This window comes from Rhinoraja longicauda, chromosome 7, assembly GCF_053455715.1.
Source record: "Rhinoraja longicauda isolate Sanriku21f chromosome 7, sRhiLon1.1, whole genome shotgun sequence".
NCBI lineage: Eukaryota > Metazoa > Chordata > Chondrichthyes > Rajiformes > Arhynchobatidae > Rhinoraja > Rhinoraja longicauda.
The window spans coordinates 1252940-1273121 of NC_135959.1; the positions used below are offsets into that span (position 1 = coordinate 1252940).

Consider the following 20182-nt stretch of genomic DNA (forward strand, 5'->3'; position numbering starts at 1 on the left):
GGTTATATAATTCAAGGATTGGTTCAGTCGAGTTCCTGGTGTGTTGTTCCGACTATGAAAGATGGGCAATGTTGGATGGAGCTAATGAGTGGGTTTCTTTGTAGACTGCAGTAAGCCTGGATATTGTACAGCATCTTTGGAGGGTGTCCCATTTGAGTTCATGAAGCATTTCTGTGACACTACTGGTCCTTCTATAGTCACCGGTTACAGCTCTTCTCTGGACCTTCTCAAGGATGTTAATGTGGGTCTAATCAACCCGTACTAATCAAGAATCTATCTATCTCCTCCTTAACAATATCCATTGACTTGGCCTTCACTGCCTTCTGTGGCAACTGAACCGTCCAACCACAACCAGGGAGTGGTCCTGAACTACTACCTACCTCATTGGTGACTCTTGGATGACCTTTGCTGGCTTTACCTGGCACCCAATCTTATTCCCTTATCATGTATCTGTCCACTAAACGGCTCGATTGTAATCATGTGCAGTCTTTCCGCTGGTTGGTCAGCAAGCAACAAAAGCTTTTCACTGTACCCCAGTACACGTGACAATAAACTGAACTGAAATTTGTATCGTCTACAGGTTATGAAATTAAAAGTTAATCTGTGTGGGGAAGGGGTGTGTACACGGGACAGCATCATGCCTGGTGTATGACATGCGGTGTGTGTATATATACGTGCTACACGTGGAAGCATGCTACATGTATGCCCGTTAGCACGGGTAATGCTCCTAGCAGGAGCAGATCATGGAGTGACAGTAGTCACTATGGCGGCACGGTGGTGCAGTGGTAGAGTTGCTGCCTCGCAGCGCCAGAGACCCGGGTTCCATCCGGATTACGGGTGCTGTCTGCACAGAGTTTGTACGTTCTCCCTGTAATCTGAGTGGGTTTTATCTGGGTGCTCCAGTTTCCTCCAAATACATAGAAACATAGAACGTAGGTGTAGGAGTAGGGCCTTCGAGACAGCACCGCCATTCAATATGATCATGGCTGATCATCCAGAATCAGTACCCCGTTCCTGCTTTCTCCCCATATCCCTTGTTTCCTTTAGCCCGAAGAGCTAAATCTAACTCGCTTGAATTCATCCAGTGAATTGGCCTCCACTGCCTTCTGTGGCAGAGAATTCCACAGATTCACAACTCTCTGGGTGAAAACGTTTTTCCTCATCTCAGTCCTAAATGGCCTGCTCCTTATCCTTAAACTGTGACCCCCTGGTTCTGGACTCCCCCAACATTGGGAACATTTTTCCTGCATCTAACCTGTCCAATCCCTGAAGAATTTCATATGTTTCTATAAAATCCCCTTTCATCCTTCTAAATTCCAGCGAATACAAGCCCAGTCGACCCAGTCTTTCATCATATGTCAGTCCCGCCACCCCGGGAATCAACCTGGTGAACCGATGCTGCACTCCCTCAATAGCAAGACGTACAGGCATTAGGTTAATTCTGGTAAAGATTGTAAATTGCTGCTTCTGTGTGTAGGATAGTCTGATTATGCAGGGCTCACTGGTCGGCACGGACTCGGTGGGCCAAAGGGTCTGTTTCCGCACTGTATCTCCAAACTAAACTTAAAATTGAGCACAGGAGGGAATCAATGGCATTACAGGGAGAACGTGCAAACTCCACAAAGTCAGCACGCTCAGAGAAAAGTAGTTGTAGAGAGGGGATCTTATAGAAACTTATAAAATTCTTAAGGGATTGGGCAGGCTAGATGCAGGGAAAATGTTCCCGATGTTGGGGGAGTCCAGAACCAGGGGTCACAGTTTAAGAATAAGGGGTCGGCCATTTAGGACTGAGATGAGGAAAAACCTTTTTACCCAGAGAGTTGTGAATCTCTGGAATTCTCTGCCACAGAAGGCAGTGGAGGCCAATTTACTGGATGTTTTCAAGAGAGAGTTAGATTTAGCTCTTAGGGCTAAGGGAATAAAGGAATGTGGGGAAAAAGCAGGAACAGGGTACTGATTTTGGATGATCAGCCATGATCATATTGAATGGCGGTGCTGGCTCGTAGGGCCGAATGGCCTCCTCCTGCCGCTGTCTTCTTCTATGTTTCTATGATGTTGCCTCTGCTCGGCCTGGCTGCTCGATGTTCCTCAGCACGTCGTCGATGCTGAAGAGACGGAAGATGATCCTCTCGTAGGGTTGCCGATCTCCACACTCGTGCAGACAGGCGAAGGTTGATGCCTGGTCCAGGTACACCAGGTCTGAGTAGCCGCTGGGCCCCGGCTGGATGACCCAGGGCCCCTCCCAGCGGCGCTGCCTGAGGGGGCAGCGGTTCAGGTACACGGCGAGGTTGGTGCGGTTACGGCAGCAGTTGCTCTTGCTGCTGCCGAGGGGGTGGGTGTACAGGAGCCAGGAGAGCTGCTTGCTGGCCGGGCAGCTGAAGCTGACCACGCTGCCCTGGCATCCGTGGTCACTCTCGGGCAGCTGCCGGGCCAGGCGGACGATCTCGAAGAGCCCGGACTCCAGACTGACCGCTTCCACCCGCGCCGGGCGGCGCCAGCACGACCAGGGCCGGGCGTCGGTGCGTGCGTTACAGTACAGCACCCGGTTACCGTACGGCACGGCGATCTCTGCCACCTCGCTCTCCAAAGTCCCGCAGCGCGACACTGGCTCGCCCACCCTCCAGTGCTCACCTCCGTCCTCGCTGTACAGGTAGAAGGTGCGGGGTTTGGTGAAGCAGCCGGGCGGTATCGGGTAGCACCGGTGGCGGGCAATGTAGGCGTAGGCTGGCACTACCAGCGTGCCACACTCTCTCTGAATGCCGTGGCCGGGGCTGACGGAGAAGGTGCCCCAGTGCCGCGCCCGCTCGCCGATCACACTCTCCGTCAGGTCGCTCACCTGCCCCCAGGTGAGCCCCGCGTCCCGGCTGGCCACGTAGCACAGCCTGGCTGCGTTCCGGCCCCAATACCACTGGCTGTGCTCGCTCACCCCCTTCTCCACGCAGTTGAAGAAGAGGTAGACCACCTGCTTCACCCGCTCGTACACCGGGCAAGGGTTCATCGAACGGTAACCACTCTTCACAGCTGTGCTCAACTCCACCACCTCATCCCACTGCCAACGGGAAACCGCACGTCACAAGGTCAGAAATAACAGCACACAATAAGGCCATTCGGCCCACAGTTTAAGAATAAGGGGTAGGCCATTTAGAACGGAGATGAGGAAAAACTTTTTCAGTCAGAGAGTTGTGAATCTGTGGAATTCTCTGCCTCAGAAGGCAGTGGAGGCCAATTCTCTGAATGCATTCAAGAGAGAGCTAGATAGAGCTCTTAAGGATAGCGGAGTAAGGGGGTATGGGGAGAAGGCAGGAACGGGGTACTGATTGAGAATGATCAGCCATGATCACATTGAATGGCAGTGCTGGCTCGAAGGGCCGAATGGCCTCCTCCTGCACCTATTGTCTATTGTCTATTGTCTAAGTCTACTCCACCATTCAATCATGGTTGATCTATCTCTTCCTCCTCCCTTTCAAAATAGAAACGTATAAAATTATAAAAGGGCAAGACAAGCTAGATGCAGAAAAGGGTTCCCAATGTGGGTGGAGTCCAGAACCAGGGGCCACACAGTCTAAGAATAAAGGGGAGGCCATTTAAACCTGAGGTGAGAAAAAAAAAAATCACCCAGAGAGTTGTGAATTTGTGGAATTCTCTTCCACAGAGGGCAGTGGAGGCCAATTCACTGGATGAATTTAAAAGAGTTAGATAGAGCTCTAGGGGCTAGTGGAATCAAGGGATATGGGGAGAAGGCAGGCACAGGTTACTGATTGTGGATAATCAGCCATGATCACAATGAATGGCGGTGCTGGCTCGAAGGGCCAAATGGCCTCCTCCTGCTCCTATTTTCTATATTTTCTATGTTCCTAACCCTATTCTCCTGCCTTCTCCGCTTCCACAACACAGCATGGAGAACAGAGGCTGTAATGATTCATACAATTACACCTGATTGTCACATGTACCCATATGTACACACAGCCCAGACCTTCAGTTTAGTTTAGATCATTATCACGTGTACCGAGCGAGGTACAGTGAAAAGCTTTTTGTTGCGTGCTGCACAGTCAGCAGAAAGACAAATACATGATTACAATCAAGCCATTTACAGTGTACAGATACATGATAAAGGGAATCATAGAAACATAGAAAATAGGTGCAGGAGGAGGTCATTTGGCCCTTCGAGCCAGCACCGCCTTTCATTGTGATCATGGCTGATCATCCACAATCAGTAACCCGTGCCTGCCTTCTCCCCATATCCCTTGATTCCACTAGCCCCTAGAGCTCTAACTAACTCTTTTAAATTCATCCAGTGAATTAGCCTCCACTGCCCTCTGTGGCAGAGAATTCCACAAATTCACAACTCTCAGGGTGAAAAAGTTTCTTCTCACCTCAGTTTTTAATGGCCTCTCCTTTACTCATAGACTGGCCCCTGGTTCTGGACTCCCCCAATATTGGGAACATTTTTCCTGCATCTAGCTTGTCCAGTCCTTTTATAATTTTATACGTCTCTATAAGATCCCCTCTCATCCTTCTAAACTCCAGTGAATACAAGCCCAGTCGTTCCAATCTTTCCACATATGACAGTCCCGCCATCCCGGGGATTAACCTCGTGAACGTTTGGTCACGAAAGAAAGCTTGCGGGGAATAGAAAAACTGACGTAAAAGCTTCTTTAGATATGTAAAAAGGAAAAGATTAGTGAAGACGAATGTAGGTCCCTTCCAGTCAGAGACAGGTGAATTTATAATGGGAAATGAGGAAATGGCAGAACAGTTAAACGAGTACTTTGGTTCTGTCTTCACTAAGGAAGACTCAAACAATCTCCCAGAAATACTGGGGCACCGAGGATCTAGTGGGAGGGAAGAGCTGAAGGGAATCCACATTAGTCAGGAAATATTGAATGGCGGTGCTGGCTCAAAGGGCTGAATGGCCTCCCCCTGCACCTATTTTCTATGTTTCTCTGTTGTTGGATGTAGAGGTTTTAAAGAGTGGAGCGATTGTAATGAATGATTGCAGATCCACTTCTGGGACCAGCACTCTGAGAGTCGCTTGGCTTGGACAGGAAAGTGGGCGGGAAAGTGGGAAAACATAGAACAAGTGCGAACACGGGTGATCAATGGTCGCGTGGACTCGGTGCGCTGAAGGCCCTGCTTCCATGCTGTATCTTTCAATCAATCAATCAAAACCAACCTTCACCGCTCCATCTTGGTTCTTCCCTCTCCGTAACACCAGAACCTTGGCGTCCACATCTGAGGATGATGTCCGTTTCTCGGCAAATGCCAGGAAGACCTGTTGGCTGTTGAGGTAGAGGAGGGAAGGGATGCGGTACACGGGGCCAGGCTGGACACTCTCAAACAACGTCAATGCACTGGAGAGGCTGGCAGCCGCCATACTCAATCCTGCACCAAGAAGAGAAGACAGGAAGGTGAAGAAACAGAAAATAGGTGTAGGAGTAGGCCATTCGGCCCTTCAAGGCAGCACTGCCATTCAATATGATCATGGCTGATCATCCAAAATCAGTACTGCATGTCCCTTGATTCCTTTAGCCCGAAGAGCTAAATCTAACACTTCCATGGTTAGAAACCGTGTCCCCGCAGAGTGTGAATTAATAAATACACGTGCAAATTATTGTCCTCGGTACACATAGAAAATAGGTGCAGGAGGAGGCCATTTGGCCCTACGAGCCAGCACCGCCATTCATTGTGATCATGGCTGATCATCCACAATCAGTAACCTGTGCCTGCCTTCTCCCCATTTCCCCTGATTCCACTAGCCCCTAGAGCTCTATCTAACTCTCTTTTAAATTCATCCAGTGAATTGGCCTCCACTGCCCTCTGTGGCAGAGAATTCCACAAATTCACAACTCCCTGGGCGAAAAAGTTTTTTCTCACCTCAGTTTTAAATGGCCTCCCCTTTATTCTTAGACTGTGGCCCCTGGTTCTGATAATCTTCAGACTGTCAGAAGAAGGCAGGCTGGGCAGAGGATTCTAATACTCGAGTGTTCTCCCACATTCCTCACATTGTCTTCCTCTCCCCCCACGCTCTACCACCATGGAGGTTCCCACCACCGCCGAGGCTCCCGTTCCCATCGAGGCTCAAGGTGCCGCTGAGGCTCCCACCCCAGACAGGCCTCGCCGCCCAGCTTCTCAGCAGTCCCCTGGAAGGCCTGTGGGGCAAATCGGGCCTACTGGGGCACGTTCCGGTCGGCGTCACCGTTGGGGTTGCCACCTATCTCACTCCCAAAATGGGGACAAAGTGACGTCACCGCCCCGCGCCCCACGTGACCAGCGGCCACGTGCTCCCACTCCGCCAATGGTGGCTGCCCGGGTCAGGAGGCGGGTTGCTACGCAACCTATGTTAGGCGAACACAGGCCATGGCAGGATAGGCTAACGGAGTGTGTTCTGGGAAGTGGGGCCGAGTGCTATGCAACCTCCATTAGGCGAACAAACTCGGCCCCGCTCCGTTAACATACTCCATTAGCCTACACTGTCCCGGACGACAGCGGCCCGCAGGCTGAATACAGGACAAGGGCGGTCCCCTATGGGACAAACCAATTTAGCCCAAAATACTGGATGTCCCGGGTAATACGAGACAATTGGCAACCCTAGCCACCGTTGTTTGGCCGGTGGATCAAGCCTGTGTGGCTCCCCTACACTAGTCCCACCTGCCTGCATTTAGGCCATATCCCTCTAAACAATGTTTCCAATGTTGGGGGGAGTCCAGAACCAGGGGCCACACAGTCTAAGAATAAAGGGGAGGACATTTAAAACTGAGGTGAGAATAAACTTTTTCACCCAGAGAGTTGAGAATTTGTGGAATTTTCTGCCACAGAAGGCAGTGGAGGCCGATTCACTGGATGAATTTTAAAAAGAGTTAGATAGAGCTCTAGGGGCTAGTGGAATCAAGGGATATGGGGAGAAGGCAGGCACGGGTTATTGATTGTGGATGATCAGCCATGATCACAATGAATGGCGGTGCTGGCTCGAAGGGCCAAATGGCCTCCTCCTGCACCTATTTTCTATGTTTCTAAACCTTTCCTATCCATGTACCTATCTAAAGGTTTCTTAACATTTGTGATTGTATCTGCCTCAATTAGATATTAAGTAGGAAACTTGCCTTATGGTTGGGGTGTCAAAACTGTACGCTTAGGATTAGTGGGGAGGGGTTTAGAGGGTGGGGGCACAAGGGGCTGCAGATGCTACAGTCTGGACCAAAACAACAAAGTGCTGGAGGAGCCCTGCGGGTCGGTCAGCATCTGCGGGTCGGTCAGCATCTGCGGGTCGGTCAGCATCTGTGGAGGCAGAAGGACGAGCTTTGTAGTGGACGAGTGAAAATGGAGACACAAAAGATGAAAGTCACATATTGCGGAAACAAGCCCTTCGGCCCACCTTGCCCATACTGGTCAACATGCCCCATCTACACTTGTTGAAGGGCTGGAGCAATTAGGCTTGTATACGCTGGAGTTTGGAAGGATGAGGGGGGATCTTATTGAAACATATAAGATAATTAGGGGATTGGACACATTAGAGGCAGGAAACATGTTCCCAATGTTGGGGGAGTCCAGAACAAGGGGCCACAGTTTAAGAATAAGGGGTAGGCCATTTAGAACGGAGATGAGGAAGAACTTTTTCAGTCAGAGAGTGGTGAAGGTGTGGAATTCTCTGCCTCAGAAGGCAGTGGAGGCCAGTTCGTTGGATGCTTTCAAGAGAGAGCTGGATAGAGCTCTTAAGGATAGCGGAGTGAGGGGGTATGGGGAGAAGGCAGGAACGGGGTACTGATTGAGAGTGATCAGCCATGATCACATTGAATGGCGGTGCGTACAGGCTCGAAGGGCTGAATGGCCTCCTCCTGCACCTATTGTCTATTGTCTACACTAGTCCCACCTGCCTGCGTTTGGCCCATATCCCTCCAAACCTGTCCTATCCATGTACCTGGGCCCCGGGCCTGAGGCCTTCACCCTCTGGTAGTGTGGGATCTTGCTGTGCGGGCGCGGCCTAGCTTCAGGCCTCTCGCCCCGGAATTAACATTTTTAATCGCCTTAAAATAAACCGCGGCGAATCCTCGACTCAGACCCGGGCTCAGAGCTGAAGCTTTGGGCTCAGTTCCGGGCCCAGGCCCGAGGCTTCAGGCTCCGCTCCGGGCCGAGGCATCAGGCTCACCCTCGGACCCAGGGCCGAGGCCTCAGGCTCACCCTCGGGCCCAGGGCCGAGGCCTCAGACCTCGCCTAAACCGCCGCCAGGTTATCCGCAACGCAATACGGCCGATTTGACGGAATATAAATAACTTTAATTTTACCTCAGTCTCTGAAGGCCTCGTCGCTATGGTGACCGCCCTGGCGATGCTGAGCATGCGCGGGCCGCGCTGGCCGCTGGGAGTTGTAGTCCTTTTTTTTCTGCAAGGATGTCCCATTGGGTCTATTCACAAAATGCTGGAGTATGCTGGAGCGGAGTCAGGGGGTATGGGGAGAAGGCAGGAACGGGGTACTGATTGAGAATGATCAGCCATGATCACATTGAATGGTGGTGCTGGCTCAAAGGGCCGAATGGCCTACTCCTGCACCTATTGTCTATAACTCAGCGGATCAGGCAGCATCTCAGGAGAGAAGGAATGGGTGACGTTTCGGGTCGAGACCCTTCTTCAGACTCGCATTGGGTCTGAAGGGTCTCGACCCGAAACGTCGCCAATTCCCTCTCTCCTAGATGCTGCCTGACCTGCTGAGTTACTCCAGCATTTTGTGATGTCCCACTGGGTCCAACTTCCAACTGTACACCTGGGAACTGCAGTCAGCATTGCAGTGCAGGGAATTAGTGCAGCCCACTTTGCACATTGCTGGTATAACACAACTGTAGCAGAAATATCAGGCCATTCAGCCCTCAGTGCTAATCCATTCAGAAACTTCCATCAGTTTAATGGCCCATAACTGGGTCACAGTTTAAGACTAAGAGAGTTAGATAGAGCTCTTAATGATAGCGGAGTCAAGGGATATTGGGAGAAGGCAGGAACGGGGTACTGATTGTGCATGATCAGCTATGATCACGGTGAATGGCGGTGCTGGCTCGAAGGGCCGAATGGCCTACTCCTGCACATATAGACAATAGACAATAGACAATAGGTGCAGGAGTAGGCCATTCAGCCCTTCGAGCCAGCACCGCCATTCAATGCGATCATGGCTGATCACTCTCAATCAGTACCCCGTTCCTGCCTTCTCCCCATACCCCCTTACTCCGCTATCCTTAAGAGCTCTATCCAGCTCTCTCTTGAAAGCATCCAACGAACTGGCCTCCACTGCCTTCTGAGGCAGAGAATTCCACACCTTCACCACCCTCTGACTGAAAAAGTTCTTCCTCATCTCCGTTCTAAATGGCCTACCCCTTATTCTCAAACTGTGGCCCCTTGTTCTGGACTCCCCCAACATTGGGAACATGTTATCTGCCTCTAATGTGTCCAATCCCCTAATTATCTTATATGTTTCAATAAGATCCCCCCTCATCCTTCTCAATTCCAGTGTATACAAGCCCAATCGCTCCAGCCTTTCAACATACGACAGTCCCGCCATTCCGGGAATTAACCTAGTGAACCTACGCTGCACGCCCTCCATAGCAAGAACATCCTTCCTCAAATTTGGAGACCAAAACTGCACACAGTACTCCAGGTGCGGTCTCACCAGGGCCCGGTACAACTGTAGAAGGACCTCTTTGCTCCTATACTCAACTCCTCTTGTTACGAAGGCCAACATTCCATTGGCTTTCTTCACTGCCTGCTGAACCTGCATGCTTCCTTTCATTGACTGATGCACTAGGACACCCAGATCTCGTTGAACTCCCCCTCCTCCTAACTTGACACCATTCAGATAATAATCTGCCTTTCTATTCTTACTTCCAAAGTGAATAACCTCACACTTATCTACATTAAACTGCATCTGCCATGTATCCGCCCACTCTTGTCTATAATAAGGGGGTAGGCCAGTTAGAATGGAGATGAGGAAAAACTTTTTCACTCAGAGAATTGTGAATCTGTGGAATTCTCTGCCTCAGAAGGCAGTGGAGGCCAATTCTCTGGATGCTTTCAAGAGAGAGTTAGATAGAGCTCTTAAAGATAGCGGAGTCAGGGGATATGGGGAGAAGGCAGGAATGGGGTACTGATTGTGGATGTTCAGCCATGATCACGGTGAATGGCGGTGCTGGCTCGAAGGGCCGAATGGCCTACTCCTGCATCTATTGTTTATTGTCTATATAAACTGGACTTAATTGGAATATCTCCATTGATTGAAAATAGACACAAAAAGTTGGAGTAACTCAGCGGGTCAGACAGCATCCCTGGAGAAAAGGAATAGGTGACGTTTCAGGGTCGAGACCCTTCTTCAGACTTTTTTTCCCCTCGTTAATTATATTGTTTACAGAGTACTATGTTTACATATTCTGTTGTGCTGCTGCAAGTAAGAATTTTGTTGTTCTATCTGGGACGTATGACAATAAACACTCTTGACCATGCCAACCCTATGCCAATCTGCACTAGTTCCCATTTGCCCGTATTTGGTCTGCATCCCTCTTCAGTCTTTTGTTGGTGTTAATATTACTAACACTCTGTCAAGAAGGCACACCAACAACTCTACTTCCCGAGGAGACTGAGGAAATTTGGCACGATTCCAATGAATCTTACAAATTTCTAGATGCCCCATAGAAACCGTACTGTTGGGATGCATCACAGCTTGGTTTGGGAACAGCTTTATGTAAGACCACAAAAAATCGCAGAGTGTTGTAGGTGTAGCCCAGTCTATCACACAGACCAGACTTCCCAATGTGAAGAAGGGTCTCAAACCAAAACGTCATCTATCTGGGTGCTCAATCATCCTACCACAACCAGAGAGCAGTGCTGAACTACTATCAACCTCTTTGGTGACCCTCAGACTTTCCTTAATTGGACTTTGCTGGCTTTACCTTGCACTAAACGTTATTTCCTTATCATGTATCTATACACTGTAAATGGCTTGATTGCAATCATGTATTGTCTTTAAATGCAACAAAAACTTTCCACTGTATCTCGGTACATGTGACAATAAACTAAACTGAACTGAAACTGAACTCCAATGATGCTGCCTAACTCTCTGAGTTACTCCGGCACTTTGTGACCTTTATTAAGAATCTGAGAGGCAACTTTTTCCACACAGAGGGTGGTGGGTGTATGGAACGAGCTGCCAGAGGAGGTAGCTGAGGCAGGTACTATCACAACATTTAAAAGACACTTGGACAGGTATAAGGATAGGAAAGGTTTTGAGGGATACGGGCCACATGCGGGCAGGTGGGACGAGCGTAGGTGGGGCATGTTGGCTGGCATAAACGATTAGGGCCGAAGGGCTTGATTCTGTGTTGTATGACTACAATATATTCCATCTCTCATGCACTTGGCCATTCGCAGCTCAGCGGCAGAAAAGATATCATACTAACATTTAGCTTAGTTTAAAGAAACAGCACAGAAACAGGCCCTTCGGCCCACCGACCAGCGATCCCCACACATTAACACTATCTTACACAGATTAGGGACAATTTACATTCGTACCAATGCCAATTAACCTACAAACTTGCACGTCTTTTGAGTGTGGGAGGAAATCTTGGAGAAAGCCCACGTGGTTATAGGAAGAATGTATAAACACCGTACATCCAGCACCCTGTCGGGATCGAACCCGGGTCTCCGGCGATGCAAGAGCTGTAAGGTAGCGACTCTACCACTGCGCCACCGTTAATTCCACAGTGCAAGATGACACGTGATGTGGACACTGAAATAGAGTCATAGAAATGATACAGCATGGAAACAGGTCCTTCAGTCCAACATGCCCACACCAGCCAACATGTCCCAGCTACACTAGTCCCACCTGCCTGTGTTTGGTCCATATCCCCCCAAACCTGTCCTATCGTACCTGTCTGTTTCTTAAACGTTGGGATAGTCCCAGCCTCAACTACCTCCTCCGGCAGCTTGTTCCATACACCCTCTGCATGCAAAAGTTATCCCTCGGATTCCTATTAAATCTTTTCCCCTTCACCTTAAACCTCTTAAAGATAGCGGAGTCGGGAACGGGGTACTGATTGTGGATGATCAGCCAGTGAATGGCGGTGCTGGCTCAAAGGGCCGAATGGCCTACTCCTGCACCTATTGCCTATTGTCTATGGCCTCTGGTCTTCGATTCACCTACTCTTGGCAAGAGAATCTGTGCATCTACCTGATCTATTCCTCTCATGATTTTATACACATCAGGAAGATCACCCCTCATCCTCCTGTGCTCCAGGGAATAGAGACCTACCCTGCTCAACATCTCCCTATAAGCTCAGACCCTCTAGTCCTGGCAACATCCTCGTAAAGCAATAATGAGACTTCCCTTTTTTTTAATATAGACTTTAATTCATAAATAAATATACAACAACACCGAACACAAGAAATACAGCTTTTTGAGAGACCGTCCGTTCCAACTGTTGGCATGAGAATGAACATTTTAAATCCACCAATTTAATCATTTGAATGTTCACATTCACAAAGCCCCCAAAAAACATTAATCTTTGTAATATAACAACAAACGCAGGTCTCTGCCTAGGTCAAAAGCAAACAAAACGTGGCTGGATCAAAAATCTTTGGGATTGGACAAGAGAGGTGGAGGAAGAGAAGGCCGGGTGGGGATGGGATTGTGCAGCAAGCCTAGATTGTAAAGCACACCGATTTCTAGAGAGGGGGAATGTGTGGGTTGAAAGGGGACAAGTGTGGAAGAGGTCAGGATGTAGCTTTTAAGCTGTGGGAGATACAAGCTACTGCAGATGCTGGTTTATACGGGGAAAAAAAGACGCAGAGTGCTGGAATAACTCAGCTGGTCGGGCAGCATCTCTGGAGAATTTGAAAAGGTCATCAGTCTGAAGAAGGGTCTCGACCCGAAACGTCACCCATTCCTTCTCTCCCGAGATGCTGCCTGTCCCGCTGAGTTACTCCAGCACTTTGTGTCTACCTTCAAAGATGGAAAGGTGATGTTTTGGGTCGAGACCCTTCTTCAGACTGATTGTAGTCGGGGGTAAGAAAGCTGGAAGAGTAGAGAGGCAGGATAAAGCCTGACGAGTGATAGGTGGATATAGGCGATGAGGGGTGGTGGGGGGGTTGATTGGCGGGGGGGGGGGGGGAGAGGAGTTGATTGTCAGATGGTTGGAAAAAGACCAGACAAAAAGGTGTGAGACACGGAGAGGTGGAAATTTTGAAGCCAGAGGAGGGAATATAGATGGACGTGGGGGGGGAGGGGGGAGAGAGAGAGGAGGAGGGGGCTTCATCACTACAGATACATTGCAAACTCTTTCCATATCTCAGGCGCCACACTGATGTAGCTGCAAATTAAAACGTATATGGACATAGTTGAATTTGCATCGAGCCAACACTCCTGAGTGGGCTCTTGAAATATTAGCGGTGGAGAGGGAGGTGGTGTGGGAAGAGGAGCAAATAATCATACAAAACTTCCAGTCAAGGGACAGAAGCCATGAGGTAATAACACTGTCGGAGCGAGAGATGTGGGGAAGCACAGCGAGGTTACAGTCCAACTCTCTCACACAGAAACTGTGCGCAGGACGCATGTTAACATTTGCAGCATCGACTTTGCCGCTCCCTTGCCATGCACCCGAGGGCTGGACTCTAGGCTGTGCTCTGGTGCAATGTGCCGTGAAGTCCCTGGGCAGGGGGCTTGCTGGAGGTCCCAGGAATCTCCGCAGCACACGCCTCAGCCCCAGTCCGCTCTGGGGTCACAGCAGCAGCAGCCGATGTAGGGCGGTGCAAAGCTGACTTCCAGGCAGCGGCTCCAGCATGCACAAAGACGGGGCGCTGCCTTTGACAGTGGTCGATGTTCAGAATCCATTTTTGCGAGTGGCAGCGGATTTGAAAAGTGAACCTTTTCTAGCAATTTCACATCCTTGAATCCGAAGCGGGGCGGGTGAACCAAGTCCGGTGTCCCAATTCACTGCCGGTCCCTCCTGACTCCAACGCAGGTTGATGGTGGTGAGTAAAGTTATCTGCTGTCCAATGCTGGACCCAGCCACAAGGGCAACAACAAAGCATCTACACAGTGTTTGTCTTTGCCAATGCACCTACATTCACTTCTCCGTGGATAGTCACCTTGTGGTGGTGGAGAAGCTTGTGTGGTCCTCAGATCCTGAGGGCGATGCCGTCTGGAGCTACCCTCCTGTTAGGGTCACCCATGGCGTTAATGTCGAGGGGGAGGTCCCTGACAAAGAGCGATCCAACCAAGACCTCAACGGTGGAACAGGCGGAGGGAGGATGATGGCTGACTTTAGTGGAGCGTCACAACGGCTGGGAAGGCGGATGGATGGAGGCTGCAGCAGGAAAGGGTCCCCAGTCGTCTTGGACTCCACGCCACTGGATCCTGACCCAGATCTGTCAAGGACCGTGTGGTGGCTGTCTGTGCACCAGTCTCCCCACGTTAAACACAGTCATGCACAGGCGTCCTCCATGAGAGGACAATCATACTCGCTTCGAGGACCGCCGATGATGATGATGATGATGACCTACTTTTAGTCCGACCAACAAGCTAGAGGGGCCCCTTTCTGCTGCAACAATCTCCAGCAGGTGCGGTCGATGAGGAGAACACCTTTCAGACACATACCCGCGGAACAAAGGAGTTCATCAGCATTTCACAAAGTGCAAGGCTTCCAAGTACTTCAATCTTATTGCTTCTCCCACATTTAAAAGTTCTCAAATAAATTACTATGAAAATACATTTAATTTTAAAAAAAAGTAACAGACTAAAACGTGGCGTAGAACTCTGGAAGCCTGTGCTGAGAGAGTCTGCGGACTTAGTAATCAGTCAACTCAAACCCCAGAAGATAACTCGCAAAAAGACACACACACATACATAAAAAAAAACTTAAATGTAAAGTCTCCACTTCCCGAACATGCATAATTTCAACCCACATAACTGGGGTGATCTGGGTGCAGACCAAAGATACTAGAGGAGCAAGATGAACCACTCCGTCGATTTTGCCTATACTGAAGTGTATTACGCAAAGGATCGTAACGTCCGCCATTTTAGTAAGCAAAACCCAACGTTCGGTATCCCTCTCGTAGTGTAATCAATGTTTTGGGGGAACTGTATGTGTGACGATACCATAAAAATGCAGAATATATCCCATCTATCAATTCACAGATTTTTGTTATTTTTCTTTTAAAATGTTTCTGCAAGTTTCAGCCTACTAAAATGGCCGCCGTGACATTCTACGGTTTTCACGGTCGAGTGGTCTATCTTGCTCTGCTCTAGTATCTTTGGTGCAGACTGAAGTCTCCCTCCTCTCCCCGATTCATGGTGGATTGGAAATTACCGCTGAGCAAAACAGTGGGGTTTTCCACTGATGTCCAAAGATAAGACCGCTGTTTTTTAATGATGTTGAGAATTGGAAAATTAATGATGTTGAATGAGAAACTCCTGTCCCTGAGGCACGGTGAAGTAGAACTTGGATGGGCATCAGGGGAGGGGGCGGGGGGCAATCAAAGACTCGTGTGAGTCTCTCAAGGTTCAGGCTGAGGCCCACCCAGAAGCTGGAGATGTTTGGGCAGTTGGAACTTCCCTGCTTTTATTCACTCGCTGTTATTTTTTAAATTGCAAAAAATACTTTATTAAAAGTCAAGAAACTCGATGAATTCTGTTAAAATGTTTTTATATATTTCCCTGTGGAATTGGGTGCAGAACGTGTAGGAAAAAAACTGCAGATGCTGGTTTAAATCGAAGGTAGACACAAAATGCTGGAGTAAATCAACCGGTCAGGCAGCATCTCGGGAGAGAAGGAATGGGTAATGTTTCAGGTCGAGACCCTTCTTCAGACTGAAGTCTGAAGAAAGGTCTCGACTCGAAACGTCACCCATTCCTTCTCTCCCGAGATGCTGCCTGTCCCGCTGAGTTACTCCAGCATTTTGTGACTATCTTCGGTGTAAACCAGCATCTGCAGTTCCTTCCAGACACATCTTGTCTGCTTGAGCTCAATCTGAAGAAGGGCCTCGACCCTAAACGTCACCCATTCCTTCTCTCCAGAGATGCTGCCTGTCCCGCTGAGTTTCTCCGGCATTTTGTGCCTATCTTCTTCATAACACTACGGATATCTGAAATAAAAACACACAAAAAAAAAATGCCGGAAATACTCAAGGGTCAGTCAGCATCTGGAGGGAAACAAAGATCTTTCATCAGCCAGATTGCTGCAGCAAAACTGGCTGCTGTCAGCTCACACAGCACAGACTAAGAACCAGAGTCACCACTGCCCACACCACAGCAATGCTGCTCTCTTTATAAATAAAGGTGAACATAGTTTACTAAATTAATGCACAAAATAATCACATCTCAGTTCTGCACATACTAAAATAAAACTTTTCAAGTGCAAATTAAGACTTACAGTTTATCCAAATGCAATAAATACACTAAATATATCCTCTTAAACCTTTGGCAAAACGCTTCAGCCTCAAATGTACGGACAGGGACAAGACAATGCAGGGTCATTGTCAGAGTCTTCACCGGTCCCTGCTGCAGTCACTCCTGCCAGCAATAATACTTGAAGTAGTAGTCACACACACACAAGCATGCGCACGCACAGGCGTTCACACACACATACAAGCATGTATACACGCACACACAAGCGTGCGTACACACAAGCGTGCAAACACACAAGCATGCACACACACGCACACACAAGTGCGCGCACACACTCATACGCTCAAACATACAGATGCACGTTCAAACACGCACACAAAGATGCATGCTCTCTCAGACACGCATGTTCAGACAGGTAAACACACACCTGTGCAAGGATCACTCCAGCACATGTCACGCACGCACACACGTGCAATTTCATTGCCGCAGTAAAACACACTTGTCCACAAACTCCGGCTCGCTCTCTCCACACTGCTGTCACTGCTGCCGCACGCTAACAGCCGGGGCCGGCTGGGCAGTGGTGAAATGTGAAGCCTGTCTGGCGATCTCTGGTGATCCGAGCGGCGAGAGTGCCGGCCGTGTAAATGCCAGAGCGACGGGCTGGAGGGTTGCATCACTCCCAATGTCAGCACTCCCCTCGTCTGCAGCGGTGGCAGGATCGGCGGCCAAGCTGAAGAGAGGTGTGTAGGAAGGAACTGCAGATGCTGGTCTAAACCGTAGATAGACACAAAAAGCTGGAGTAACTCGGCACAGGCAGCATCTCAACATTTCCAGTGTACAGAATGTACAGCAAAGCATCACAGAGGGTCTACGCTCAGCAGCTGTTTGCCAACACACCTGCATGCCTGTACGTCTGCACACCAGCACACCTGCACATCTGTACGCTTGCACACCTGTACGCCTGCACACCTGTACCCCTGCACACCTGTACGCTTGCACACCTGTACGCCTGTACATCTGTATGCCTGCACACATGTACATCTGTACGCCTGCACACCTGTACATCTGTATGCCTGCACATCTGTACGCTTGCACACCTGTACACCTGCACATCTGTACGCTTGCACACCTGTACTCTTGCACACCTGTACGCCTGCACACATGTACGCATGCACACTTGTACATCCGTACGTCTGCACACCTGTACGCGTGCACACCTGTACGCCTGCATGCCTGTACACTTGCACACCTGTACATCTTTACGCCTGCACACCTGTACATCTGTACGCCTGCACACCTTTACGGCTGCACATCTGTACGCATGCACACCTGTACCGCTCCGGACAGGTTCCTGGCACTCGCTGGCCAAGTCCCCACAACACAGAACGCTGATGGGAACACAAAGTGTCGGGGTAACTCAGCGGCTCCGGCAGCATCCCTGGAGGGCAAGACGGACGATGTTTCGGCTCGTCTGGAGACTCGAAACGTCGCCTACCCTTGTCCTCTGCAGATGCCGCCTGACCCGCTGAGTTACTCCGGCACTTTACATTCTATGCAAGATATTCCAGCACCTGCAGTTCGCCATTGTTGGCCTACGGCACGGATGGATTCTGTTTGCGGTGGTGTTTATATCAGACAGATGCAGTTGGCTCCAGTGAATAAACATATAGCACCGCGGTGGAAGAGACCAGCAGGCAGGAAGTGACAAGAACCTCCTAGCAAACGGGCCACACATCTACTCTGGATTAAAGCCAGCCTCGTTGTTCACCCCCCTCACCCTGGGGACAGCATCGGCAGTGTATCGCCCTCTACATCTCTGCTTCAGCGCACACGGGTCTACTGGCATTCCCCACACGCTCTCCCTCTCACTCTCACTCTCTCTCTCTCTCTCGCGCTCCAACGCCACACTGCAGGAGCATCTTTAAACGCGGGCGATCAGGCCGTTCTTCTCCGGCTCGAGGAAGTGTTTGACCAGCGCGTCGATCAGTTTGTCCAGCTCCTCTTCCAGGTAGGCCGTGTCACTGGATAAAAGGAGAGAAGCCATTCGTTTGAAACTCGAGGAAAAACCTTTTTCCACCCAGAGAGTTGTGAATCTGTGGAATTAATTCTCTTCCACAGAAGGCAGTGGAGGCCAATTCACTGGATGTTTTCAAGAGAGAGTTAGATAGGGCTCTTAAAGATAGTGGAGTCAAGGGATATGGGGAGAAGGCAGGCATGGGGTACTGATTGTGGATGATCAGCCATAATCACATTGAATGGCAGTGCTGGCTCAAAGGGCCGAATGGCCTCCTCCTGCACCTATGTTTCTAAGTCAAGTAAGAGGCAAAACATATGCAGTTGTCAACCAATACATTTTGGGAGGGGCCAGAGACTGCAGATGCTGGAATCTTGTACAAAACGCAAAGTGCTGGGGGATTTTTACGTGGGTTTGCCAGGACTTGAGGGCCTGAGCTGCAGGAGAGGTTGGGCAAGCTTGGATTTTATTAGGATTTAGTGATTTTATGAATTGTTGGGATTTTATGAATGAATAAATAATTGAATGATACTTTATTATCATGTGACATGGCACCATGAAATCCTTTTGTTTTGCGTACCATACACAAAATGTGCAGAGTTAAAGTGACCACTCACAGTCTTTTTCCAGACTGTTATCAGGCAACTGAACCATCCTATCACCAACCAGAGAGCGGTCGGTCCCTGCGGAGTTTGTACCTTCTCCCTGTGACCATGTGGGAGGATTCCAAAACTATGGGAGGGCGGTCACGGTGGCGCAGCGGTAGAGTCGCTGCCTTACAGCGCTTGCAGCGCCGGAGACCCGGGTTCCATCCTGACTATGGGTGCCGTCTTATTCTTAGACTGTGGCCCCTGGTTCTGGACTCCCCCAACATTGGGAACATTTTTCCTGCATCTAGCTTGCCCAGTCCTTTTATAATTTTATATGTTTCACTAAGATCCCTTCTCATCCTTCTAAATTCCAGTGAATACAAGCCCTGTCTTTCCAATTTTTCCTCATATGACAGTCGTGCCATCTCAGGGATTAACCTCGTGAACCTTCACTGCACTGCCTCAATAGCAAGAACGTCCTTCCTCAAATTAGGAGACCAAACTGCACACAATTCTCCAGATGTGGTCTCACCAGGGCCCTGTACAACTGCAGAAGGACCTCTTTACTCCTATACTCGAATGCTATACTTATAGGAGAGGACAGGTTTGGAGGGATATGGGCCAAACGCGGGCAGGTGGGACTGGCGTAGTTGGGACATGTTGGTTGGTGTGGGCAAGTTAGGTTGAAGGGCCTGTTTCCACGCTGAATCACTCTGTAACCGTCCTCCCTGTGTCACCTCACCCCTCCCAGTCAGAATTGGACTCACTTCCCCCGTCAACTCATGGACCACCCTCACAGTGAGAAAGTTGCCCCCATGCCGTGCTTAAATCATTCCCCTCTCACCTTGAGCCTGTGCCTTATAGTTTTTAGTTTTAGAGATACAGCGCGGAAACATGCCCTTCGGCCCACAGAGTCCACGCCGACCAGCGATCCCAGCACACTAACAGTATCTTACACCCACTAGGGACAATTTACACAAAAATACTCTCAATGTTGGGGGAATCCAGAACCAGTCTAAGAATAAAGGGGACGACATTTAAAACTGAGGTGAGAAAAAAGTTTTTCATCCAGAGATTTGTGAATTCTCTGCTGCAGATGGCAGTGGAGGCCAATTCACTGGATGAATTTAAAAGAGAGTAAGATAGAGCTCTAGGGGCTAGTGGAATCAAGTGATATGGGGAGAGGTTGGGCACAGGTTACTGATTG

The 20182-nt window shown here is 49.5% G+C and overlaps 2 protein-coding genes across 3 annotated transcripts in view; both read right to left on the reverse strand.

Annotated features, from left to right (window-relative positions):
* Positions 1 to 1904: 1904 nt before the first annotated feature.
* LOC144595436 (sialidase-3-like) lies at positions 1905 to 8347 on the reverse strand. 2 transcript variants are annotated; one of them, XM_078402938.1, is made up of 4 exons: positions 8280 to 8327; positions 7101 to 7275; positions 5174 to 5382; positions 1905 to 3049 (listed from the first exon to the last, which is right to left on the reverse strand). In XM_078402938.1, exons 3-4 carry the CDS (start codon positions 5372 to 5374, stop codon positions 2048 to 2050), a joined length of 1203 nt encoding a protein of 400 aa, XP_078259064.1. In that variant the 5' UTR covers positions 5375 to 5382; positions 7101 to 7275; positions 8280 to 8327; the 3' UTR covers positions 1905 to 2047. The 2 variants fall into 2 exon arrangements, with proteins under 2 accessions (XP_078259064.1, XP_078259065.1); XM_078402939.1 differs by lacking the exon at positions 7101 to 7275 and having other exon boundaries at positions 8280 to 8347.
* Positions 8348 to 15876: 7529 nt separating this feature from the next.
* pgm2l1 (phosphoglucomutase 2-like 1) overlaps positions 15877 to 20182 on the reverse strand; it is a 77043-nt gene continuing 72737 nt past the window's right edge. The window contains exon 14 of the mRNA XM_078401942.1: positions 15877 to 18392. Coding sequence (XP_078258068.1) covers positions 18293 to 18392 — 100 coding nt within the window. The 3' untranslated portion in view covers positions 15877 to 18292. The remainder of the gene's footprint in view (positions 18393 to 20182) is intronic.

Excerpts from the sequence above, each read along its gene's own strand:
- LOC144595436 (XM_078402939.1), bottom strand. The coding sequence starts at position 5,374 with ATGGCGGCTGCCAGCCTCTCCAGTGCATTGACGTTGTTTGAGAGTGTC. Across the intron at positions 3,050-5,173 it reads ACCAAGATGGAGCGGTGAAG|TGGGATGAGGTGGTGGAGTT; the intron begins GTTGGTTTTGAT and ends TCCCGTTGGCAG.